Genomic DNA, 26,885 nt, shown 5'->3' with positions numbered 1-26,885 from the left:
AAATACCAATTAGTTTCTGCTTTAAGCCAAAGGCAACATGTTACCGGTACAAACTCCAGGTGAAAAATAGCAGTGAAGGCAACATTGGACACTGGCATTTAAAATAACGTCGACAGATATTATATATTTTCTATTTTTCTTATGTATTATATAATTTTTGGGGCCGGGCATAACTGTATAAACGACACAATAACAACTTTAACATCATAAGTACAGTAACAGGCTTTTTCACCACAGACATGTTGACACTTCAGCCAGGAAAAGCAAAGGTGTAAGAAACATTAATTAATGCTGCATTACATTTAGGTGCTGGGCTCCAGCTCTCAGGTAATCATAATCATTGACGTTATTAGTTGAACCTGTGCTTTTCTTGCTATTATAAGTCAACTTGTCTGTTGAATAACTTCATATCTAAGCAAACACACAACCAACATGCTGAAAGAAAAACATAAGGGCTATTCATTTGATTTGGTGTTTTAATTACCACAGTCATGTTGAAGACAAAATAGAGACAGCGGTTTGCTTACTGAACAGAGGTAACAGACTGAAAATTGTCAGGTGGATGGCAACAGAGAAAAGAACATAACATTCTCTATCTCTAGTTAATATTGAGACTTTTGGCATTAAACCTTTATCAACCACATTTGAGGTTGACTGTCTCAAATGACAAAATAATTTTGTATTTCACATACTGTAGACAGGAAAGAACACAACAATCTTTGAATTATTGAATGTCATGACATCTGGTGCTGTTGCATTATACAATCCATTGATGAAGTCCAGTGAAATATGATAAACCATTAACCATTAACTGTGACTAGTTTGAAATGAGAGGCATTGCACTTTGACATAAATACATAGCACAATGGTGAATTGTGACAAATGAACAGTCATAACCGCACCACATAGAAAAAAAGCGTCATTTAGCACGTAGAATTTCAAAAGGCCATTCTGTAGACCACATTCCTGTCAAATAATATTGTCTACAATATGCTCCACTTGTCACCACTCATCACACCTGTCTGTCAGATATATTATTAAACCCAATTCTCCACGTACAAGTGGAACCAGTAAGCACATGATAATGGACAGAACTGCCAACAAAAGTCTATTAACGTTCTTCAGACTGTGAACACCGAGACATACAATTGGTAACCTCTAGATTTTTTTTCTTTCAGTTTATCCACCTGTACCTGCTTTCTTCTACAGAACACATTATTTATGCTGATATAAGTGTTTATTTAAAATAGAAAAAAGAAAGTGGGAGCAGTGCTCCTGGAAAATCAGTCTCTGCAAGATGTTGGAGTAAGGAGAGACAGTGAGGGAGAAGTGGTAGACACGCTTCACATCCTCCTCCTCTGATCCCATCAGCCAACCCATTACTTGGATTGAGCCTAATTTTGCGCCGTTCGTACACAGCTTTGCTTTTTTTTTTTTTTTCTTTTTAATCACTGCAGTTCTTTGCTCTTCTCCATGGTCTCTCTGTCTCTCCTTGTGAGCGACCCCGCTGTATCGCTAGCAGCAGATCTCAGGCTCATGTCGGCTCTTCCTGTCCCTCACATCTTGCCAGGTGCAGGAGGCATCATGCCCGGCATCCCACCAGACATTCCAGTGTTGGGCCCCAATAGGATCTGGAAAGAAAAGAGGTTGTTGACTTGACATATGCAGTGCATTTTTCATTATAATTCACAATTTCTGTCCATACTTCTCAGTACTTGCTTCCCAAAACCTGTTGTTGTTTCACCAAATAAATCAGAGTGCAATCACACTTCTGATGAAGTACATCACAGTTCACCTGGAATGCCTCCTGACTTTCTCTCTGCTATTTCTTTACACTCATGCACATTAACACTCACCTGTCTCTGCTGCTGTAACTGCTGCTGCTCCAGCTGTAGCCTTTCTGTCTCAAACACCACAGGCAGCACCAGGATCATGAAGGAGGTAGTACCCACCCAGAGCGCAGAGCGGGAAAAACTGAAACAAGTTAACAAACTCATTAGCTTCAGCTGTGTTAGGATATGTCACTCCCTGGTGTGAACATAGTGATTTCCATTTCTTTCTTTATCTTTAATATTGCTGTTAGTGAGATTTAATCTAAGGATTTGCAGTTCATCTCTTGATCACCTAAGATACCCTGAAAGCCTACATAAATTAATGCACTGGTAAGGTAGGAGGAAAGCGCTTGGGAGAGATACCTGTAAAACTTCTTGATCAGTGAGACGGAGCACTGTGCAGACACCTCAGCAGCTGTCCTTACTGTATCAGGAAACATCTCTGTCAGGCCCCACAACCTCTCCATCAGTGTCTCATCCAGCTGAGGGAGGCAAATACAAACAACAGACACGAAGCTTTACTACAAAAAGACTGTAAGGAGGAAATCAAGCAATGTCTTTCATGAATAAGAACAAATAAACTCAAATTCATTTATCAACTTGCTAAATAAAGTTTGTCTATCCTGGTTTGCTGCAGGTTGATTTGACTTGTGTTAACATTATTTATGATTATCTTAATACTGTCATACAATTCAAAATAGTAACATATTAATGAAATGAACTGCTAGTTATATGGAGCAATACTTATAGCTGCTTAACAACTTTGTATGCTTGCAACAGACCACCTTCTCAGACAGGGGTTGTAAAAGCCAGAAGAGACACCTCAGGTAGCTAGCTAGTTAGCCTTGGTGCAGCCACATTAGCTAGCCGTGTTATCCAAGAAAAGGACAAACTAGACACAAGAGAGTGCAACTCTAGGCTTAATCTGATTTTCATTCACATTTGCGAAGTAGCTCTAAATGTCTAGATACTTACATCTTCATCTTCATCGTCGTCAATCTCGTCCTCGGGGGGCCGGGTAACCACCGGGCCCGCAGCGGGGGAAAGCTCCTCGATTGTGGCCATGTCTCCTGCTAGCCCGCTGCTGTCTGTCGGGTTGGATCAGCTGCGTGCGCGGCGAACAAGTCGCTAGAAAAAGGCGACAGACAGTTTAGTGTATTTCTGATTACTTCCAGTCGGCTTTCAATAAAGCTAATGCCGAGAGACGTGCATCCGGCTAACGACAGTCTGAGGTCACAGGCAGAAAACGTGATGCTTGTCAGGTCGGATGACGGGACAGGGCAGGGGTCAGTTTGTACTTCCCCAAAAATAAAATGCGCCCCCTGTAGTAGGGACTGTCTAATAGCAGTCTACAGTGTCAAAAATAATGATATTAACTGGCTAAAATACTAATGTAATATATATACGTTTTACCTAGAATTGAGTCCATGGCGTCCCTAATAGTTATTAAAAGATAAATAAATAAACATTTTGCTGACCATAGATTCGAACAGCTCTTTTAAAGTTAAAGTTATACTGCATTCTTTTAAAACTGTGACTTGTATAGAGCACTAATTAATCACAACAGTGTGAATATACATTATTATATCATTAATTAAGCATCAGTAAAACATCTGTGTATTGTTAGAACACTAAATTGGCATTGTTGGATCACTAATACATAGTTAATACACTTATGAAGGACTTACAGAAAACCAAAACATTGCTAGTAGACCTAAATAAGCAAAGTACATAAACTTTGTGAAGGTTATTACCTTTCAGCTATATTGTTATATATTTTATTTTCGAGTGCTTGACATGACAAAATTGTCCACTGTTTTGCCACCAAAGGGAGCTGGGTGACAGCTGAGAAATATAGCAAAAATAAAAAAATATATATAATAAATAATAAATAAAAAAAATAAAAAATATTTTCCCCTATGGGTCAATGTCAAGTCCATTCAAATACAGTTTGCCAGCAGTGAAATAGATTCTGCTATAATTTTTATTTTTTACCAAGTATGACACTAGTGTAAACTGTGAGTGTGTCTTTGTAGAGTGAGGGTTTTAGCTTTAGTTATTTGTTGGTAATTTTTTATTTTTAGCTCCAAATGCTAAACAGTGTCAGTAAAGGGTGGCTTCTGTCTGTGCTTTCATTTTTCCAGAGAAGTTGTTGTTGCTGGGAACAGTGAAGGGGGGTCTGGTCATGGAAAAATTCTGGGATGCAGGGATTCCTTGTTTACATCCTCCCGGAGTACGCCGCGGGGGCGGGGTTGGCTCCGCCCTCATTCTTTAGGCCTGACGTCATTGTCGCTTGTGTTTTTTATGAATGAAAGAATCCAACCTCAGAGAGCAGCGGAGTAATTCCGGGAAAAGGCGGACTGACATTTTGTCGCCAGAGTCGCTTCGACCCAGCAGGTAAATGATCGTTTTGTTTCATAATATTATCAATAAAATGTTTAGCTAGACTTAATTTAGCACAGCCGAGAACTGAAGGACTGGTATCCGCCGGGGACTTGCCAACCAACCAAGGACAAGTGAGCAGGCAGCTGTTTGTTTTAATCTCCTTTAGCTCGCTAGAAACCGTTGATGCTAGGTGCTAACAGTTAACATTACTAGCATGTTTGAGATGATGCGGATAATTTGGCCCCGCTCTTCATATTTAAGCCTCTATATCCGTAACATTTGACAGTCCGAGGTTGTTCACACTTCCTTATTTAACTATATGCTTTAAAACAATTTAAATGGATTATTTAAAGTCCTACTAAAATGGATGTCGAGGGCACTCGTGATGGCTGTTTACTATAGCAGCAGCGCCTTTCCCCCAAGCTGGCCAGCTCCTCTCCCTATAAGGACAAGGGTGGATTCTGGATGTAGTTAGGTGAATAAATACAGTTTCCAGAAATGGTGCGTTAGGTGTTTGTTATTTAGTCATTTGGTATTGAATAGAATAGATATTAGGCTGTCTAACTTCATAAACTCTGGTAGTCGTAGCTTGTGTTTGGCAGTGCTACGTTCACTTGTTGCGTCCACTTTACTTAAAAAGTACTATGTCCTCTAAAGTGATATTTATAGTAAAGTACAAACGTGGATATCCTGTGCCGTTTGGACAAAAACAGAAAGACGTGGTCACAGATGGTTTTCCGGGGTTTGGACAGACTGGCAGTCTTAGCGGAGCTGAGCAAACGGGTTATTGCTGAATCACCCTGACTTAACGAAACGGCGGTCTCATGGCTTTACAGCCGGAGTCCGCCGGCTGGTTGGACGACCACTGTTGCTGCAACCTCCACTACCCACGCATTTCGGGAAATGGAGTTTATGGTCAGCAAACTCGAAAGACCGTTATAACAAGTGCTTTATTTTCTTTAAGCGGAGCAACACCTATTGTACATGAGTTGTAGGCCTAATGTGTAGTTGAGGCTCATGTTGCTGTTATGTAGTTAAGTTGCGATTTAATATGGGTTTATAGTCTATTTGCAACTTAACTCGAGTGCCCCCCCCCCAACAAAAATGAAACACCCTTTCAGAGGAAATGTGACTTTGTAACTTCAATGACTCCCTTCTGCTTGTACGGTTCCTCCTCCTCTCTGCATGGTTAGGTTTCCTGGGAGTACAGTCTGTTATCTGAAGTATTGCTGGAGTCAGCAGAACAAATCAAATCTTGTCATCATGTCCACTGGTAATGTAGGTTACTGTGTCTACACATGCTTTCATATCTTTTAGGTTTTACAGCTTTGAAGCCATAAACAAGCCAGACTTTCATTATAGCTCAGACAAACATAAAAGAAATTAAAACTGAAAATACCTAATGTATATAAGTGTAATAACCTTTTATAATTGGGGGTCATAAATGTGTTGCAATTCTTTATATCACAATCGAAAGCGAGCAGAAATCCAACTTACCTTAACTTGTAATTATCTTAAATAAATTGCTCAAACTTAAAGCTCTAAGATGACAACAACAGCAACAGATTTACCCACAGGTTTATCTCACGCATTGCTTTGAAAACAAACAGCATACCCATGCCTTCAAAAGTTTTACTGTTGAAAGATTTACAGGCGTTAGGAGGCCAGAAGAAGATTTGAAAGATCATAAATATATAGCAATGACTGTAATCAAGAAGTGTTTAAATTTAGCTGCAGTGTGACCTTATCAGTGTGTTTCTCAAAGAGAAATGATAGTGTGAAGAGTTAGCTCATCAGACAAGCTCCCAAAAGCTCCAAAGCAAACACAAGGTTGTATTTTGCCACAGCATGCATGTGTGGTATCCTGTAGTTAACATTTTTCAAAATGCTTTTTACACTTCTACTTTCCTGGGCTGTAAAGTGACAAAGTGAAAGCACACCCTTAAAAGAAAATCCAATGTTGCAGTAAATATGAAACCAAACACCTTCACTCTTTATGTGGGAAAACACCCTGTGGTTTTGTGATGTCAAGGTTTAACTTGTTGGTCTTAATTGAATATTAATATCAGGAGATATTTCAGCTCTGCAGCCAACACAGTGCAGTGTCACATTAGCATACTGTGGGGCTTTTCCTGTGCCGTGTACTCTGTTCAGGAACCAGCCTCAGGTTGAAGTGCAGAGGCTTTTTATCAACATGACGGTGATCTGAGTTCTACAGCCAAATCAACCAAGAAGTGAATAGGGGGAAAAAACAGTTCAAGTCGGACTTTAATCCCACACAACAGCATTTGTGAACTGACCTTAAGAGGAGTGCAGGAAGTCCCCATGTCGTCTTTGTGAACTGCTCAGTGAGAAGAATGGGAGAAAATTTCCAAATACAGTAGTGTGAAGGCAGTGCAGACTTGGACAAACACTCTTACTGCTGTTGCTACTACAGCTTGTTACTGGAAGAAGCAATGTAAGGGTGTGCAAACCTTGCCAGTCATTGTGTTTTAGTTCCCGGCTTTGAATATAAAGTCAGAAATTAACGGTTATTTGTGTCTTGTTAGTAAAATATGATTTAGTTCCACTTTAGGTTACAATAATAATGATAATTTTAACATTTGCTGTATATGTTGAGCTCATTATTTTACAATGGCATTTTGTTTTTGTTCTAAAGCACACCACTGTAAAATGATGAAATGTATACAGTCCCTTTTTAAAGTTTAACAGAGAGAAAGAAAATAGTTGCCTGCCCTTCGTTAGAGTTTTTCACAATGAACGCTTTTGAACCGTTGGTATTGTGTTGACAAGAGGAAGTGTTGAGGGAATTGGTTAGGACACCTGCTTTGAGCAACCAAAGGGCAGACACATGATAACTTCCTCCTCACTATTCCAACTAACAGAAAAGGCATGTTGCTTTCAAAACCTCCTCTTCCTTTCATATCAGGCCGCAGAGTTTAATGAGAGAGCGCATTTGGAGAAGCATGAACGATCTGTGGGTTCTCCTTTTTCTTTATCGTGCATGACTGGCTGTCTTGTGAGCGGATGGTAAATGTCAGGCCCGATATGGACCAAAGACAGCATGATGTCCCGAGTCACATGTGATAATATACCTTTTTTTTGTGTGTGTGTCCTGTTTCTGTTTTTCCAGAGTGTCTGTATCTGTGTTGACTGGTGCTTGGGGGGGAAAAATTGAAGACAGTTGGATCATGACGACAGAAAGAAACAGCAAAGCCCTGAAGGTAACACACAGCCAGAAATAAAACTCAGTTTTATTATTTCAAGAAGAATGAGTCATGTTTGTAGCCTTAGGCTATTTTTACGAGAGTGAAAAAGGCAATGTTAGAGAGAGGTTTTACTCTCCTCCCAGTTCAGTTGTTCTTTAATGTCATTTGTCGACGTTTTTTATTCTATCCTCTTTCTTCCATGTTTTTTTCCAACACTTCATCCGACTGTATTTCCTCTCTTCTTATGTCCTCCTTCTCTCTTCCCTTTAGGTGAAGCAGGAATGTGGCGAGAACGTGCCCTTCCTATCGGACAGTGAGCTCATGTCCCTCTCGGTCCGGGAGTTGAACCTCCACCTTCGCGGCCTGTCCCGCGAGGAGATCCAGAAGTTGAAGCAGCGCAGACGCACCTTGAAGAACCGGGGCTATGCCGCCAGCTGTCGGGTCAAACGGGTCTCCCAGCGAGAGGCCCTGGAGCAGCAGAAGATGGAGCTTCAGAGGGAGGTGGAGAGGCTAGGGGCTGAGAACGCTGGCATGAGGAAAGAGCTGGAGGGGCTCGGCGCACGTCTGGCCGCTCTTCAGAGATTCGCAAGGGGTCTGGAAGCCGGAGGCGGCAACCTGCTGGCTACAGCCCCACGCCTCAACACCGCCTCAGTCATCACCATCGTCAAGAGTCCACCACAGCCTCAGCCACAGAGAGAACAGGAGCCATCCTAGAAGGAGCTGCTGGAACCAGACTCAGGGGGAGGGACGCACAACCTGCAATGCAAACACACATTCACAGGCATACACATACTATACACACACGTGCTGGAGAACAGGAAGACGAGTAAAAGAATTAGTAGGAAAATACTAAGCGCTTGTTTGCATCACGCCTCATTCACATTATGGTATGCAAGAGTCATTTGGTCCTGTGTGACACAGTGCTGACAGCGTGGTGTGTAATGTCACCGGACAGACAACAGCTCCGCTTAGTTTTCCAAAGTTAGGGCCAGGAACAGTTGAAGAATCATCTAGGACCAGTGGAGGTGTCCTCCACTTGATGCTATTTTTATAACACTGCAGCTTAGTTGACCGAAACTTACTGAAGTGCGTTTGTTTAGAAACTCAAAGTTCAGAACAATGCAGCAGGTTAATGTGAACGAGGCGTTGAGCACTGATGCACGCACACATGCACAAAATCCTCACACTCATTCCCCCATCCACGCTGGGTGTAGACGTTGACTAACTGGACTCGGATTGAAGCCAGACCAACCCAACCAAGAGTTACTGTACATCTCCACTGCTCAACAAATCCAGCCGTGACGCTGGTGCTCTCTGATTGTGCTATCGAAACACCAGGGCTTCTCCTCGCTTCAGTTTATGGCACCTGACCAACAGCAAAATGATGGGGTGGGGCGGACGTACAGTATGTGCTGCTTCCTCCAGCTATACAAAGTCTGCATTCCTGGTACAGTTGCAGTCTGAAGTTGCTAGCCTTTTTCTCATACCAGCCTGTGGTCATGTGTTTCTGCTACCATGTAAGAAAGTGTCCCAAAGTATGAATCACTTAGTCATTAATGCAGAGTTTCTCAAGCTTGGCGTCACTTGATATCCAGGTGGTTGTGATGGGAGATATAGATTTTTATTTGGGTCTTTGGTTAATAGTTTGAAAAGCATAATTTCTGTATAATCAATCTGGAGCTTCCTTCATTCAAATAAAATACAGCAGTTACAGCATACTCATATTCCCTTGACAGCTCTCTAACTGCTTGGGTCACGAGGATTTTGGAAGCAAAACTTGGTTGAGAAACACTGTATTCATGAATCATGAGCTCCTTCAAACTGTTCTTTCTTTTCAGATTTCTTGGTTTTGGGATTCACCAGTCACCCCTCCCTGTTTTGTACTGCTTGTGTTCATATTTCCCACATTAACGCAGTGCCTTCAGTGTATGTAGGAGCTACAAGAATGCAAATGTAAGAGGGAAAAGGTTAAAAACAGACTATAATCTCTCCTTCTTGCCTGTCCATGGCCGCACATTTCCTTCTTTATTATTCCTCTTGATTCTCCTACTTTCTAAACTATAATCCCACATTACTCAATTCACAATCCCTACTGTGCAGTAACCTTGCTACAGTCTGCTGTGGCTCCCTTTTCTTTTTTCTTCCTCATATCTGGTGGACTCCCAACAACAGATGTTGGTCATTTTGCCAAAAACGTGTCAAAGCGGAGTCACATCTGGTAGGAATTACGCTCAAAATCGATGCAAAATCCTCTGCATACATTCCCGTTTTGTGTTCTTATTTGTAATGTTTGTATGTGCCGTTGAGAGACGAAAATGTTGAGTGACATTTATCAGAGATATATTCTATATTTTATTTGTATTTAAAGGTAGATATTATGAAAAGACAAGCTAACGAGTGCTGTGATGTTCTATCTGTTTTCAGAAGTACTTACTTATGACTAGTCTGGGGATATTCTCATGTCTAATTGTGTTGTGTGGCGACTATTATTACTTTACAAAATGTTAATTATTAGCTATGTAGAATTATGCTCAAAGCCAATGGCCATATTGCTGTATGATGATTTTTTTTGTGTGTGTGTTTTTGCTATGTTTGTACTGGCTTGTCCTAGTGGATTCTTGGAGGGATATTATTTTTCTACGATGGTTCGTATGTTATTTGCGTGAAAAATTAAGGTCACTTCTGAATTGGCAGGGTGGGCAGAAACACAGGATGTTAAAGGAAAACATGACTGAAAAAAGGAGAAAGATGGAGATGAGGACGAGACAGGAAGGTTGAGGAGTTGTCGGATGATGGAGAAAGAAAGTTGGCAAGGCGGACTGGGAAAGAAGGTGGTGAAATAAGGTGGTGTTTTATTCACTTGAAAACCTCCATCAGTCACAGGCCTGTTTCAGTCGACATGCTAAAACAGGCCTGGATTTCATGGAGTCTAGGCCACTGAATAGAGCTAGCAATATCATTTATAAGCAGGCATTGTAACACATTAGACTGTGTTGACAAATAACTCCTTAAGATATATTTAGCTATATGAATATCAGTGTGGCAAAGCATTTATTCTCAATATTTTAACGTCTCACATCTGTCAAATTGTGCTGGATGTTTTGTAATACTTGCAAAACAAAAATGGTCTTTGTATTTATTACTTGTATTTTTTCTATTGTGAAAATTTAAGTACATTGTCTATTTTAAATATTAATTATAATAAATGTTGTACATATTGTACATAAAATGGTGCGTTTTGTGATTATCGGCTCAATTGGGAGAGTCGTTGCACATGTGGTACAGAAAGGAAGTGGATCTACAGGATGTGTTGCACAAGTTATCACTGCAGATCATGAGATAAACTCAGGCTTAAAGTATAAACGGTGCTGTTCTTGACCAAGGATTACATGGTGAGAGTAACAAGTGAGCTGATATCATATTATAGATTATGATGAGGCAGAGAAATCTATAGCAAATAAATTCGAAGCCATTGTCTCCATGAACACCTTACACATGCTGCAGCATCATTTGCTGACTCATGTACACGAGCCGAGCGCTCAGGTTTACTTCAGTTAAATCCCAGATGTCCTGCGAGTGTTGGGGGGGATGTTTTTACATTGTTCAGTAGCATGACATACACCTTTAAATATGTTCAATTCAGTTCTGTTTCCTTCAATGTGACAGTGGTGTACCAGTAACAGCATTAGTGGTCTCTAGAAACCTTTCAGAAACATCTCACCTTGTTTACCAGCTCACCTTATTTTATTGAGAGCTTTTATTGAGTTTTACAGTATTAAGATATTAATATAGTGGTTCATTGCACGGCCTGCAGCACTGTTCCTCTAGTGCACTCTTTCATAATGGCAAAATAATGAAGTTAACATCACCTATTGTGGCAGGAAGTGAGGGGGTTGTGGGAGATGCGGTTTTCATTTTTGAGTTATACAATTCCTACAAACAGTGATGAAAAGATGTAAAATGTAAAAAAAAACAAAAAACAAAAAGAGTTGTATACTAGTTAACTAGGCAACAGACAGCTCAGGATACATCCAACTGTTTCTTCACTGTGGCTCCATCGAGGAAAACCTTAAATTAGCACTTGAGCACTTTAGTGTTACACTGTCAAAAAGTTGCAACAGAAACATTAAAAATTCATGGTTTAAAAACAAACAGCAGAGGCCAAGATATCCTGACTATTAGCCTCCGGTTACAGTACGAGTTAAGTGCAAAAAATACAGTATCCTACATTTCCCATAATGCAACTCAATCACTTATTCAGGCCTTCCCTGCCCAAACATTTTAAATCTTATTTGAGGAACCACAGAGGACATCATGCAGCTGTTTTACCTGGCTGATATTTGCTCCTCATGACAAGTAAATATAAATATGCTCGTCTTCGTGCATGTACACTGTAGTTTTTGTGAGATCAGGTTCACTTGCTGAAATACAGGTTTAATTGTCCCGCTGGTGTGTTCACATGACGTGAATATGACACAAAATATAAATTAGCAAAATAAAAAACCCAAGTTGTTAACCTAAATACCAGACTAAATATCTTTATTATTTTTTCCAATATTTATCCATTAGACATGAAAGAGTAGCATCATGAGCAGCTTTAAAATATACAAAGAACTAGAAACCAAAAGAGTTTGCTGAAATAAAAATAAAAAAGCCAAAGTTATGAAGTAAAAATACAAAACTAGGTCTTTGTTGCTCATGTGCCTCGCAGCATATGTGACTATATCAACATACATCACTACTATTCCTCCTTGAAACTGTATTTACAACAATAGTTACAGCATTTCCTCAGCAATATTCATATACATGTGATAAGAACGACTCACATTAGCGGATGACAAAGATGTAGAGAGAGGGGAGTGAAGAGTGCATGAGAGCGTCTTAGCTAGAAAAGTTAATTATGGCATTCAAAGTGCAGCAAGACTGACACACTGTCTTGCTTTTAAATTGTGAATTATTATTACTATTATATCAGGCATGGAAAAAAAAAACTTGCATCGGTTTGGGTTCATCATCATTTCCACCCTGATGAGAAAGTGCAGAGGAAAAATGTCATTTCACATTTATAGAAGCACATTAATAGATACACAAGAGATTCGTATCTATCAGGTTCAACGCTTCAACCCCAAAATCCGTCGACGCCGGTTTGTCCGACATCTGAGGTTGTTCATTCATGACTCTGAGAAAATGAAGACAGAAAACTGTAAGCAGCACAACAATGCTGAACTGACGTGGGGTTTTTTTTTATGAAGGAACTCATTTGTGGATGAAACTTGGTCGTGGTGAAAAAAAAATAAAAAAATAAAAAAATTCCAGTTTTTATCCATGTCAAAATTTAGCAACGTAACAACCCAGGCAGCACTCAGCAATGTCTAAAAATAGGCTGCGGTTACTGTGCACAGACGTGGCATCCCTCTTATTTAAAACTAATATTATGTCAAGCAGAAGTAGAAATAAAAAAAGACCCATGACCACTGTCTGAGGCCTGGGATTGCTCCCATTTTCTGCTGACAACACACACACACACACACACACACAGGCCCTCAGACAAAGCATTTTTTTCCGTTACATATACACCAAGGTTAAAGTGTTTGATAACTGCCTGATGGCTGGCAGATAAGTGTCAGTGTGTCCGTGTCCTCCACACGGCCCCCTGGTGTTCACACAGAGCAACAGCAGCGCAGTGAAAGTAGTTACAGTAAACACGTCGGCAGACTCGGCATGACTCATTCAGATGACTCAAGAACTCCAATTATGAGTAAAAAATAACCCGCTCTGACTGCGGTGAAATGAAATCAAACAAAAAAAAGAAAGAAAGAAAGAAAAAAGACTGGAACAGAGCAGCATCCAAGTCAAAGAAACGAAACAATGTGAAGTTTACGCACTCGTTATATTTAACTGAGGGAATATTGACTCTCTGACATACTGTAAATGTGTTAGATGAACATGTGAAGTGCTTATATGCAGTTTGTGCTTTCAAATATACCCTAACTCAGGGTAAGACCTGTGTTAGTGTGCATTAAAAAAAAAAATGTAGTTAAGCTGAAGACTTAAGTTCTTTCAAGCAAAAACTGACAATACTGAAACCTTACTGGCTGAACAGAGAAGTCACTACAGTGGGCGAGTCCGGGGAAAATTCAGAAAAGTCACTTGGTTTGGACGGATGTTAGTGATTCAATCAGGACCATCAGGCTGTGAGATGGGTGGATTTTCTTTTTAAATTAAACAACTCAAACAAATCTAAAGTCGAACTGAAATTTTGCTAAGAAATCAGTACATGTGAGTCACTGGTGTTTGTTTTGACTGAAATTTATCAAGAAGAACCACATGAGTGTTCTCCATCGGTACTGGTGATTAGATTGGTCCAATATCTGTTTGGGTTCATGCTATCACTTTCCTTCAGACACACAGGATGTTAACCAAGTTATTAGCATTAGCATCATCTGTTATTGAAGCACTTCCTGTATGACTCCATGACTCCGTGCGTCCACGCTGTGTACGTACGGAGTCATGGAGATTAAAGGACTACTTCTTGCTGTTAACTGTATACATGCCGTCACGTCATGAAAGAGAGACAGCTGATGCCAGCTCGCCCCCCTCCTTTCTAAACTGTGGGACAAACACTGGATTCATTCCTTTTTTTTTTAAAGAATGGAAAATTATACAGAGCGGCAGTTTACTTACAAAAACAGCGAGAATTTAACTTTCAAGTTCGACTTTAAATGTCAGCACAGCCTGCCTTTAACATCATGCATCTATGCTAACAGAGGAACTACTCCATTGCTATGATAGAGCTCCTCTAGCATCTAAAGTTAGCTTTAACCTATATTCCTCCTGTGTTTTTCCCTCAGCGCTGTTAACCTACATTGTGACCTGCAGAGGTCTGAACGGTCTGAGTCAACCGGCTCGAGCTTTAATCCCAGCCGTTCAAATAAGGCCCCAATTACACCAGTGTAATCCTGATCAGTTCTGCCGCTGCCCTTCACTCTTGCTGCCCCCTGCAGCAGATGTACCATATAATCTATAATCTGCTCTGCCTCGCTCTTATATGTTCCATCAATATAATCAACATTGATCCATACAACTCGTGTTTCTGACTTGGGCTCCCTTAAAATCCCACAACACACCAGGGTTCACTCATAATTAATCTAGACGTATATTTTCCGTACCTTTGCACCACAAGACTGCCACGACACTGCAAACAGCCTCTGTTTGAAGCACATTAATATAATTGCAGACCAACTAATTTGTCCCATTTTTTGCAAATTAATATCTAAATATTATTTTTAAGTTCATAAAATTAAAAGTTCAAAACTTTTATGGAACTTAAATAATATTTTTCACTTCCAGTCACGGAAAAAAAAATATCTAATTCAACTTTTGAAGGATTTCCATGACTGGGGAAACTCTGAGACGTCAGTGATATCTGAGAACAACAGAGCCTTCAGAGACTAAACATTAACATCCATTAGGATGATTACATGAGCGGAGGAAACAAGACTGAGCTAAAATTTGAAATTAACCTTCTATCCAAGCCAGAAAACATTTGTTCATAAGTCAAGTATGATTCAGTATGTACAAGTGTGACTCACGAACTTTCCAAAAACTGACACAGCCCTGTTTATTTTCTTGGCCTGTGGTTTTAACACAAAATCAGCACAGAGCGTTCCCACCAAATAAGACGCTTGGGGAAGTGTGGGTGCAAAAAATGTTTACGCATGTCCTCGCATTCATGAGCAGTCTCAAAAACAGGTAAAACAAACACGCAACTCTACAATCAATCACACATTTAAGAGGACCAGCTGCACAGGAGGGTTAAGTTCCCTCCGCCATTAAAACATCAGTCTGAATAAGATTCAGCTGTGGTGCGACGAGTGCCTGTTTGCCTCATTTTCCTCTTTAGAATTCGTCATCAGAGCTGAGCAGGAGGGTCTTCTCCGTGTCGCCGCGGGCGCTGACGGTGCTGTGGGTGCGGGAGACGGGAGGCGGCGCGCCCTGCTCCAGTGTGGACTGCTGGGTGTACTGCTGGTAGGCCGGGGAGAAGTTGTGGATGGCGTCTTGGACCATGTCGCCCGGGTTCATCGTCTCCTTCAGGCTGCTAGAGATGCTCTTCATGGGGGCACAGCGGCCTGCGGGAGGCAGACGAGACCACCAGAGGGTTAGAGGTCAGGACAGGAAGTGAAAGAAAAAGAAAGAGTGAATAGGGTTAAAGGGAGAGGGTAGAAAAAGATAGTTGGGAGAGGGAAAAAGAAGGATGTGAAGAGGCTTAGAAATTTAGAAGAAAGAAAAAGGGGGAAGTAGAGGGTTAAAATAAAAAATAGAAAAGAGGGAAAACATTAAAAGGACGGTGGATTTATGGTGAAATCAAATGGAGAAGGGAAGAAAGGGGGAATGAGGAAGGGAGGATGAGAAGAGAGGAGAGAATATAAGAGAGGAATGAGAAGAGGAGTGATTTAGCGGAGGGAGAAGAGGCTGGGAGAGGAAAAGAACGGACCGCAAATGGGGAGAAGAGAGGAATGGGGCATCGGTGATTTAGAGGGTGTTCAACGGCGAGACAAAAGGAGAGAATGGGTGAAAGAGAAGTGAGGGGAAAAGCGGGAATTGTACAGGGACAGAGGATGTGATTTAAAGAGAGGGAACAGAGAGGGGAAAAAGGGTTCACAGTGACGTAGAGGGATGAAAGAAAGGAAGGAAACAGAATAAAACGAGAGTAAAAACAGGTGGGAATGATGGAAAGGAAACGGCTTTGTCGGAGCAAAAAGAAGAATATAAAATGAAAAACGGCAACAGTTAAAACCAGATCACATTCAAATCACTGAATAAAAAAAGGGCAAAAACAGTAGCATGAACAAAAATGGGGGGGGGGGAAGGTCCGGCGGCGAGGAGGTGTGAGGGAGGGTGCCGGTGTGGGGGTTGGGCCGTGGGGGTGGCGGGGGGGGCTTGAGGAGTAAACATCATCATGTGACCTACCAAACTGTCCGTACGTAGGAACGGGTCCTTTACGGTGCAGCAGAAAGAGAACAGAGACAGATGAAGATCGATGTGTAGAAACAGGAAGAGACATGTCAAGAGAATGTGAGGAGGCACAAAAAGTAAGAGGTGAAAAAATAAAAGAATAAAAGAGAAAGAAAATGAATAAAGGAGCAGGTGGATTTTGTTTTTTTATTTAAAAAATAAAATAAAATAAAATAAAATAAAATAAAATAAAATAAAGGAGGGTAATGAGGGAGAAAATCCACACAAGCCGTTCGGACACGATTCCAAACATTCAAACTTTCCTCCTCGTCTTCTCACCTTGTGAATCGAGACTTTTGTCCATGTAGACTTTGTAGGTGAAAGCGTGTCGCAGAGCCAGCGCCGCAAAAAACATCTCGATGCAAATGATAAAGTTCTGGTAACCAGCGGCGACCGTGCCCTCGCCGAGGGACAACTCCAACGAGTTAATCTGAGGGATGGCCCCGCACTTCTCCAGGATGGCCAGCAACATGCCTGACCACAAACGACAAGATGAAACTTAGTGAGGATGAAACCGGCCCCCGGCGGCACTGCATGACACGTTTACACGGTTAACAGCAGCTTCCCCTACCCTGCCAGAAGGAGAGGAAGATCACCGACTTCACCATGAAGAACTTGAGCATGGGGCTGTAAGGGCTGAGCAGCTCCCTCGTGGAGAAGTAGAAGAGGAACAGGGCGTAAAGAGACAAGCTGACCGAGATGTTGTAGATGATGGTTACGTACAAGTAACCGCTGGCAACACTGTGGGAAGAGAAGTCGGTCATTTATACATCATTTGAATGTGGTTTTGCTCTGATTATCTATTGTTCCTTCCCGGTTGCAGTACTTACTTGAAGTCTCCATCCTTGTATTTGCCGTAGGCCTGCAGGATAACGGTGATGACGGCCATGAGCGGTTTGACCACGCAGAACTGCAGAGTGGCCTGCTTACAGAAGCGCAGGAAGCCGATGGAGTAGGCCTTTCCCCTCAGACAGCAGGTACCGTACATACAGCTGGACCTGATGAGACAAAGCTCCGTTTATTCTGACTGAAGCAAAAAAAAAAAAACAAATCATGTGAATCGTTTCTGATCTCTGTGAGGAATCAACAGTGTGTTAAAGCAGCAAAGCTGCAGGATACAGCAGGATACAGCAGGATACAGCAGGAAAAGGGAAAATATTTGCACAATAACTCTTAACTCAACAACACAACAACTGCTAATCACCCTTGTTTCATGTTTTGGCCACAAACACTTTTTAAAAACTGAATCCCTCTGCAGGAGAAATCTGAGACTTACTCGATGGGTTTCCCTCGGATCTCGGCCATGATGGCGCTCTCTCCTCCGAGGTATTCATAGCACAGACTCAGGAAGTTGTAAATCACAAACGCTGGGGGAAAATAAGGACACAAAGGTTTGGTTGTCATTACGTCTAAATAGACATTATTTCTATTAACCATGGCAGCTCTGAACAGGCCACCAAGATGTTTAAGAGGGAACTATTTGGTTTGTCTGACAGTGAATGCTGCTGTAAAAGCTTCCCACCTGATCCTATGTAATATTTACCTGAAACTGACATTTGAAATGGAGGGAATATGGCAACATGTCCTCTGCGAAAAAGGCCTAATGTTTCCCACTGATTAGCATGTCATAGTGTTTGTTATGTACGAAATATTAAAGGTGCACTTGGCAACGCAAAGTAACACTGAGACAATGGTTTAAACTGTAATACCACAACCTAAAAAAAAAAAAAATAGAGCGAGTGACTCACCCTCAGACCCTCCAGCAGTCACGCAAACACATCACTTCCTGTCACACGTCTGAAAGTACACATATTACGTAATCGTGTGTTGCTTATGCGTTATGGTCTGACAGACTGTGTGCTGACTGCAGCAGCCGACCACATACAGACGTAAGATATAAGTTTTGTACTTATTCAGTGAAACAGCGGGGTGTGGCAACATGTCGTTCATTACACAGTTCACTGCAAAAGGTCACACGGTGTCAGATACTGAACTTTAGTGTGACCTTAAAGACTTACACAAGACTGACACACTGACAGATGAGAAAAGAGGATATTTTTACTCTGATCGTCCCGATAATTTTGGATTATTATGAGTAAATGAGTGTAAAATGACAAAGTGACAAAAGTTATATCAAACTTTTGCACATGCATATTTTTCAGTTCACTAACATTAGGAAAAAAAAGGCTCTTTCTTTTGATGTCAGTTTCTGCAGAGGTTGCATTCACTTTTTTTCCACTTCAAAAGTCAGTTTCCCTGGAGGTTCCCTAACATCTGCATACAGCTTTATATCTGCTGCGTCTGAGGTTTATTGAGACTGGGCCTCAACACACAATTTTTCAAACAATACATGATTCTAGCTAAGTCTCATTTGGTTGTCTTATTATGATAGAAGTATACAATAATAATAATAATAATAATAATACAGTAATCAGGGTCCAAAGTAAGACGTTTTCCCACCTTAAACACATTATAATAACCACTAAATACCATTACAGAGGCGTGTGTCTACTTGTTGATTTAGTTATATGTACAGACAGGAGAGCAGATGCATTAAAAAGGGAAGACTCTGCTACTCTATCGGCAGGGAGAAATTTAGCTAAATAGCACAGACAATCTGATAAAGTTTTAGATTTACTTCTTTGGATATTAATGTTTGAGTTTTATTTTCTTAAACATTAAGATGTGATTTGTTGCTTAAATCTATCAGGAGCTAAATTTACATAAATTTGACAATGGATAATGAACACCCACCCTGCAGCTTTAGTGTTTACCACTGTGTGTAATAGAGTCACTGCTTATAGATCAGTCAAAGGAATAATATAGTCAGAGGCAGGCCCTCCTAAATCCAGTAATCCCAGCACATATGCGCACGTGGTGACTGAAGCCACGGACTCTGAGTGAGATTAACGGCTCACAGGGGAAATAAAAAGTCGTCTGTGGTGGCATCAACATCTTCACTTTCTATGAGAAAATTGGCTTTAGACAAGGACAGAAGATCCAAACCTCCATACACACACACAAACACACACACACACACACACACACACACCTTTCCCCTTGTGACTGATTCTCACCTGACAGTCTCTTGTGACCAGTGGATTATCTCCCCTCTGTGCTGCTTCAGTGAGAGGCTGATGACGACCAAGAAGCTCATAAAAAAACACAACCGGGCTAATCCTGTTAACCCCCGACGAACTTCCTATCCCTCTATTTGTGTGTGTTTGCATTTTCTCTCTCACACGCACGCACGCACGCACACACTCTCACTAGTGTTTGTCTGACTGTGCGTGTAAGGTAAAATAAGGTGAGCGTAGCAGGTGTGAATGAGTTAACTGTGAAAGTGTGAAAATGTGATTTATTTTGGGCGTATGCCACGGTGTGTGTGTGTGTGTGTGTGTGTGTGTGTGTGTGTGTGTGTGTGTGTGTGTGTGTGTGTGTGTGTGTGTTGCAGTGTTGTGTCATCACATGCATCTCAAAGCAGATCTCAGCTGTACTAATGGCAGAGATTCTTGTTATGTCAGCTGTCTGAGTTATTATATTCTCCTTTTCTTCCTATGACTTCACCTCTACTCCACACACACACACACACACACAGACACACACACACACACGAACTTTGTTACTGGACTCCAGACACCTGTTAGACAACACTTAGGTAATAACATGTCATCCCTGCCAGTTCACTGACTTAAACACAAAAGCTAGTGTCCAGAGCCGAGTGATGAGAGCTGGTTGATCTGCTCTGAGTCGAGCTCTCTGTGTCTCTGCTGTTTACCATTATCCTTCTCCCCAAGGACCCCAGTAAGCACTGCCCGTTGCCACGGTGATACAGTAGGCCTACATGCAATGAGAATAGGAACTTTGCAGCAAGTTTGGTTGAGAGAACCTCATTATCTGATGCAGTCATTCTAGTTGATGAGGAAGATTTGTGAGCGCGGTTGCCATGCAACAGGTCGGTCCATCCTCGCTGAGGCGAAGATCTAGGCAGGGCTCAGCAGCATTGTGAGAAGGGGAGGGCAAAGAGAAGGAGGAGAAGGAGGAGGAAGAAGAGAAGGAGAGGACAAGAAGTGAAAAGGAGGTAGAAGTGTGAAAAAGGGGGAGTGAAGGAAGGGACGATGATGTCAAGAGGAGGAGGAGGAAAAGAAGGAGAAGGAGAGCCATCTGTCTGTGGGAGTGATACGACGACCGCTAACACTGACGCCGCTTCCTGACAAAAGCAGAACCATACACAGAGCATCCCCGCTCCATATCCGAATGCGTGTGACATCATCAGCTCGCCCGCACAGGAAGTGACACCCAAGCTAAGTTGTCACAGCGAGCCGACTATTTCTAATCACGGACGTCACAGCTGACTGTGGAGAACGAGGAGCGGAGGCAGTCACCTGCCATTCACCGCCTCCTGCCCATTCAGGATTTCACACACACATTCAGAAGCATCAGGGAGCGGTTGTTGCGGTTGCGTCATCCATCCGCCGAGCAAAGCCGCCAGATCATCGTCTCCTTCAACGTTTCTGACCCGAAACATACAAACACAGTCAAGCTACAGTGACTGTAAACCGCTGATCCATGCTCACATCTCTTCTGGTAACAGTCACATTAACTCAACTCAAAATAACACCAAAACCAAATTTCAGAGACACGTACAGATGGAGTTCTTTAGATTACAAAACGACCTAAACTGATATAAACTAAAAACGATTTGGGAATTAAAAGTAGCTCCTGTCCAAATACATATGGACACTCACAAAATACAGTAAATGTGTTTAGAAAACTCTGAGCACTAACACTGACTAGCAAGCTTCAGGCGAGAGTCGTTGTCTGCACCATCGCAGACCGAACTGCACAGGAGAGCTCGTCGAAAGCACGTCCTTACCCTCGTAGCAGTCCCTGACGGTGTCGAAGTACACGTAGTACTGGTCGTTGGTGAAGAAGAGGAGGCTGAGCCAGGAGTCGAAGGCATAGATGGGAACGATGAAGAGGATCCTCACAATGTGGCGCTGCTCCCTGGGCGAGCTGTAAAAACGTAGATGCATGTAGATCTGGAACACACAGAAGAGACATCTTAAACACTGACAGACTAAACACTGAAAATGAGACTTCTTCATGCAAAACAGACTTTTATACAATACAAGTGTCAAACTAGAAAAACAAGTTTAAAACATCAACACTACGTCAGAATAAAATAAAGTGTGTAGTGCAGGATGGATTAAAAGTAACATATCCCACAGCTTTGTGGGATAAGAAAGCAAAGCTGCTTCCCTGCTCTTTCATACGGACTTACTAGTCTACAACAATATGCAGACTAGTAAGTCTGTATCAAAGGGCTTAAATGCTTTTACAGGAAGATGAGACGGCAGAGAGTCTATGAGTGAAGCTGGAACACACCTATTCAATACTAAGAAAAGGGAATTAGAAGCTGAGAATAAAACTGGTTTGTCTTTACGTAGATACAGATACGGAGAAGAGAATAGAATACATGAGACATTTATACATCATCTAGGCGTCTCTGCTGTCAAAGTCACTGAGGTTAACAGTTACGACATGACACGACCTCACTGGAGCGTGTGAAAGAGGAAACTCCAGCCAGATTTCATACGGGCTTTTCATCCCCCTGAATCAGGTTTCACACGTGTGTGTGTGTGTGTGTGTGTGTGTGTGTGTGTGTGTTCGTGCGTATTCATGCTCAGTGTCACAAACACCTGCCGAGGGATGTTGCTAAGCAACCCCTGCCCTTCTCTGGGCCTGAGCAGATGTGTGTGTGTTTTCAGGATCACATCACCTGTGCATTAAACAACACACACACCCGTCTACTTTACATCTTTGCAAGCACCTACTTCAGAAAACCAGTTCACTAAAAACTCATCATTTGTATCTCGAGCTGAGTAAATGAAACAGTATCACTCGGTTTCAGTGGAATTAAAAATCTGTTGATTTATACCCCTCCCTGTCCCCGTGCTGTTTGGAAGTCGTTACCTGGTGACAGGTGAGGATGAGCGCGGTCCAGACGAAGAAGCCAGACACAGCCTGTGCCGCGGGAGTCATGAGGAAGATAGGCGGTTCTGAGCTCAACCGCGGGGCTTCCGGGAGCCACGAAATGTTGGGGCCCGTAGGGGCTGCGGTGAGCGCCGGGCCGGGCGCTGCGGCCAGAGGAGAGTCTTCCCCCAGCCTCTCTGAAAGCGGCATGTCTCGCCTCAACAGCCTCAACATCTGGAAGTGACACAGAGGGTCTCAAACCTTCAAGTCTTTATGGGACGAGTTGGAAAGAGTAGGTGACCCGTCAGTGAAATGGCCCGAAAGGAATGTACGTGTACATCTAGTAACCACTGGAACTCTTTTCAAACAGTGACACAATCCAGAAGGTATGAACATCCATTCTCACTAGTAATCATCACCCGGGAATATAGATCACACGCTCTTTGTTATCAGTGCAATGTGTGATCTGAGATAGGAAGCCAGATAGAGGACAAACAGTCACACTGCAGGTCAACATTTCACTATGAGTCAATGGTGTGTGTGGCTTTATATTTTTTATATAGTATACAACAGTATTATTGTTGCACTATATGGAAAGAAAATCAATTTTTCTTTGTTTCTAGATCTCCCAGAATGCAATTTGACCACTGCCAGCTAACATGCCCCAACAACTACTACTCTGCTGGAGCATGTGGGCTTTAGAGCATTCTTTGTTTTTCAACTTAACAAAAAGGCAACGTGTCATTTGGCTGCAAGGCATTCTGGTATTTTGAGGCTTCAATGATTGCGATTCCTCCTTGTATGATAACAGTTATATCTTGGAATGAAATGACGACATCTATAAAAAAAAAAATTAAAAAAAACTATTTGATTCACAGGACTGACAACAAAAACAAACACTTACATCTAGAGTGCAACAGACGTGATGTGATATTGTCACAGAATCAAACGACAGACTGTTTTGAATAAGTGTCAAAAATACATCTTAGGATGCACTTTCCCACCTCCGCTATCCACAGGTCTTTCCAAATCTGACCAGTGAGTCAAACAAGACTCAGCCTGACAAAGTTTAGGTGGAGATGAACAAAAGACGTCATGTATATGCTGTTGCATCCATGACCCACAGCTACTGAAGATGACTGGACTTGAAGCGGCCAGAAGACACGTTACATAAGCAGCAGCTCGTCAGCGTCTAAACAATCACAGTCATGTTTCTCAGGGTGCATTTTTTCTTGTGCGCTGACGGGACATTTTCTTGTGTTAGACTGAGTTTTGGGGGGAGACGGGAGACCTTGATGTTGGTGACATGGAGTGGGGGGCTCACACAAACACACACACACACACACACACACACACACACACAAGATACAAGCGGAGATTACAATGATAAAAGAAAGGGCTCAAAATGGCTACTGATCAAGAAAGACAGTGGGAGATTTTACCCTTCATTCTGACCTATTATGTCTCATCTGCCAGAGTAGCATGGCAACTGACAGTCACACAGCACAGAGAACAAATGGCGCAGACAATGACACGCTGACATAACGCTATCCCACACACACACACACATACACACACACACACACAAGCCACCGTTTAGTTTCTTTACAACACTAATCACGATAACGTCAACTTATTAAATTTGGTGGTTTGATAAAATAAATTATGCTGCTTTCGTGCATTTATATGTGAAACTGGGAGGAGTTATGGTTTCACTGTTCGTGTGCATGTATATGTGTGTGTGTGTGTGTGTGTGTGTGTGAGACAGCAGGTCATTTGTATTGGTTTGCCAGGGATCAGCAGATCCACATGTCAACAAGAAGAAGTGAAGGCATCAGCAGCCACACACACACACACACACACACACACACACACACACACACACACACACACACAATACCAGTGACAGTGAAATGATGCTGTGTTGGAGCAAAGGGACATCTGTGTGTTTCATTTGAAAGTCAAAAAGGGTCACACACACATACACACACACACACACACACATGCTTTACTAGAGAGGCAGGGGGTCAGTAATAAAGCAGAGCAACAGATGGGAAGGGGTGATGGGGGGGGGGCAGACAGGGGGTGTTTATAATTCATAATAAGTAATGATATGGTTGACAGCAACAACAACAGCAGCAACAACACTGGGATTTACTGAGCAGGAAGCCACTACAAACATTTTGGCACTTCTATATTCACTTTGACATTATTTCCATAACTGTGGTTTTATTGTATGGCTGTGAAATATTGCTGAACGTAAATCTGACTCATACACAAACAAGTGAACCACAAACAGCAAAGCTTGAAAAGACTCACCTTTGCTAACAGTCAGCCACAACAAGTAACAGGTGAATTTGATTTGTAATTCTGTAATTAGGAAAGAAACACTTGCGTTAGTAGAGTAACTCAATGTTTGTGTAAAGGCAAAGTATTTCTCACCTGTTTTTAGACACTAAACTCACCTGGTAAATAGGCTACTGCTTTAAAAAACCCTCCTCGGCTCCGTCAGACAAACTCACGACCAGAAATAACCCAGAAACGGCCCTAATTCCTCTTCAGAGCCGCACCGTTGCTTCATCCATGTTGAGCCTTCAGCGGACCGCCCCGTCAACCCCTGCGACTCCCACAAAAAACACACAACCACAAACTAACCCCTAAAGTTGGTTTCTCGTGTTAAACAACGCCTGTAGTATCATTTTAAAACTCCCGTGTGTCCGTTAACATCGTCTAAAGTCTGTGTTTCTGGAGTTAAAACGGTAAACTCCGTCATTCCTCTCTGCTCCGGTTCCTCTACTCCGCTGACTTTCAGACCAATCCCTGTCGGATTAACTGCAGATCAAACTGACCCCGCCCACTCCTCGAGGACGAGCCGGCTCAGCCAATCAGACGCTGACTAACACAGACGGGGGGCGGGGCTTGCGCGACGAGCTCCGACCATACGCGGGTCTATTCCTGGCCCAGCTGGAGTGAATATGTGGGAGATGGTCGGAAGAACACTGTGCCTACATGCTCGGTGATTAATTATTTGTTTACGTCTTCCTGTCCTGTGTAGTCAGAGGAAGTGGGCAACACACAATCAACATAATAATAAGTTTAACTTTTGTTATGTCATAATGTTCTTTTTGAATTTATTATTGTTCTCTGTACATCTTTCTTTCTCTGCAGACATTTTGACCTTAATTTGAACTCTATCACTTATTTCCCTGTTTGCACATCATGTAAATATCTTTGTAAATATCTCTACACATGTCTACACATGCAAGTATTTATGTACATACCTTCTTATTTATGGTTGAGTTGTTATTTTCTACTTTATTCTATTGTTATACTTGTTTTGTTTTGTTTTCTTCTACCTCGTTTTTCCTATGGTGCTGTAACAAGTGAATTTTCCCAGTGTGGGATCAATAAAAGTTTATCTTATCTTATTTTATCTTATCTTATTAAGCATCCTAGTAAACTGTGGTGCTACAAGTACTCACATTGTTCCTCAAATTAGCATTAACATAATGGAAAAATACTCTAAAATAAAATAACCTCCTGCTTTCAAAATGTTGCTGAAGCAGTACAGACATTATCAACAAAATGTAGAGTACTTGTGAACGTATCATTCTGCATTCAGAATTGGCCCTGTTAGAGTTATTATCATGGATTATTTCATATAATTATTACTGATGTATAAACATGTAAGGACCATTTCAATGTTGTAAAACAATTTATATACTGTTAAGTAGTTAAATCTGTAACAATGCATCATATTTTATAAACTGCACTGTGTATAAAACGTGTTTTATTTGTAAAATTTTAATCTGCAAAGTATCTTAGAACTTTAGCTGTCAGATAAGTGTAGAGTTAAAAGTAAAAGTCTGTCTCTATTTTCAGTGAAGTAGACATATCAAGTAATAATGTACTCGGTTACTCTCCATCACTGTAAAACTGTATAACTGCAAACACTTTTTTGCACTTTGTTTTTACATATTTTCCAATGACATTCAAAGCCTCTGTACAGATCTTTCTTATCAGGGCCAAAGATACCATGACACCAAGGTCATAAGAGACTAAAGATTAAAGACAGACAAAGGAAGCAGTGACTGAGATATCCTGAGTTTCAGTCCTTAGCTATAGCTATATTCAAGGGACATCTTTAACATTTATGTAAAATAAAAGTTAAAGGGGTTAAAGTAAAGATAACACTCGAAAACATACCAAAATAAATTCATTGTATTCTGTGTGAAGTGAAACAGAAGTCTGTATAAGCTGTGTATATTTTTATTGATTCAGAAAATATACACAAATATCATAGTAATAAAGTTGAAGCATGGTAAAGAAATGTACAGGACATCAGTCAGCTCCCTCCTTCCCATCGGTGACATCTGTCCATCCTGACAGGTCTGGGTCAAAAACACTTCCTCAAAATATCAGCAAAGAACCTCTCTGTCATTGCCTGCCACAGTGGAAACTAAAACAC

General features: G+C 41.6%; 3 protein-coding genes across 6 annotated transcripts; 1 reads left to right on the top strand and 2 right to left on the bottom strand.

Moving 5' to 3' along the window:
• Positions 1-458: 458 nt before the first annotated feature.
• tomm22 (translocase of outer mitochondrial membrane 22) lies at positions 459-3,098 on the bottom strand. The gene is made up of 4 exons (XM_022742872.1): positions 2,808-3,098; positions 2,196-2,314; positions 1,857-1,974; positions 459-1,631 (listed from the first exon to the last, which is right to left on the bottom strand). The coding sequence occupies exons 1-4, from the start codon at positions 2,895-2,897 to the stop codon at positions 1,557-1,559; spliced, it is 402 nt and encodes a 133-aa protein (XP_022598593.1). The 5' UTR covers positions 2,898-3,098; the 3' UTR covers positions 459-1,556.
• A 1,056-nt stretch (positions 3,099-4,154) lies between these two features.
• LOC111220388 (transcription factor MafF-like) lies at positions 4,155-10,640 on the top strand. Of its 2 annotated transcripts, none has more exons than XM_022743458.1 (3): positions 4,155-4,229; positions 7,351-7,441; positions 7,697-10,640. In XM_022743458.1, the coding sequence occupies exons 2-3, from the start codon at positions 7,409-7,411 to the stop codon at positions 8,138-8,140; spliced, it is 477 nt and encodes a 158-aa protein (XP_022599179.1). In that variant the 5' UTR covers positions 4,155-4,229; positions 7,351-7,408; the 3' UTR covers positions 8,141-10,640. The 2 variants fall into 2 exon arrangements, with proteins under 2 accessions (XP_022599179.1, XP_022599180.1); XM_022743459.1 differs by lacking the exon at positions 4,155-4,229 and adding an exon at positions 4,299-4,348.
• A 1,232-nt stretch (positions 10,641-11,872) lies between these two features.
• On the bottom strand, positions 11,873-25,229 carry LOC111220100 (transmembrane protein 184B-like). 3 transcript variants are annotated; one of them, XM_022743065.1, is made up of 10 exons: positions 24,883-25,229; positions 24,737-24,787; positions 22,418-22,686; positions 21,318-21,483; positions 17,718-17,808; positions 17,272-17,439; positions 17,013-17,182; positions 16,721-16,915; positions 16,397-16,423; positions 11,873-15,555 (listed from the first exon to the last, which is right to left on the bottom strand). In XM_022743065.1, the coding sequence occupies exons 3-10, from the start codon at positions 22,649-22,651 to the stop codon at positions 15,326-15,328; spliced, it is 1,281 nt and encodes a 426-aa protein (XP_022598786.1). In that variant the 5' UTR covers positions 22,652-22,686; positions 24,737-24,787; positions 24,883-25,229; the 3' UTR covers positions 11,873-15,325. The 3 variants fall into 3 exon arrangements, with proteins under 3 accessions (XP_022598786.1, XP_022598787.1, XP_022598788.1); XM_022743066.1 differs by having other exon boundaries at positions 22,418-22,651; XM_022743067.1 differs by lacking the exon at positions 16,397-16,423.
• Positions 25,230-26,885: the final 1,656 nt, after the last annotated feature.

This window comes from Seriola dumerili, unplaced genomic scaffold (genome assembly GCF_002260705.1).
Source record: "Seriola dumerili isolate Sdu_G_001 unplaced genomic scaffold, Sdu_1.0 BDQW01000068.1, whole genome shotgun sequence".
NCBI classification, from domain to species: domain Eukaryota; kingdom Metazoa; phylum Chordata; class Actinopteri; order Carangiformes; family Carangidae; genus Seriola; species Seriola dumerili.
This window is presented reverse-complemented; position numbering and strand designations above follow the sequence as displayed.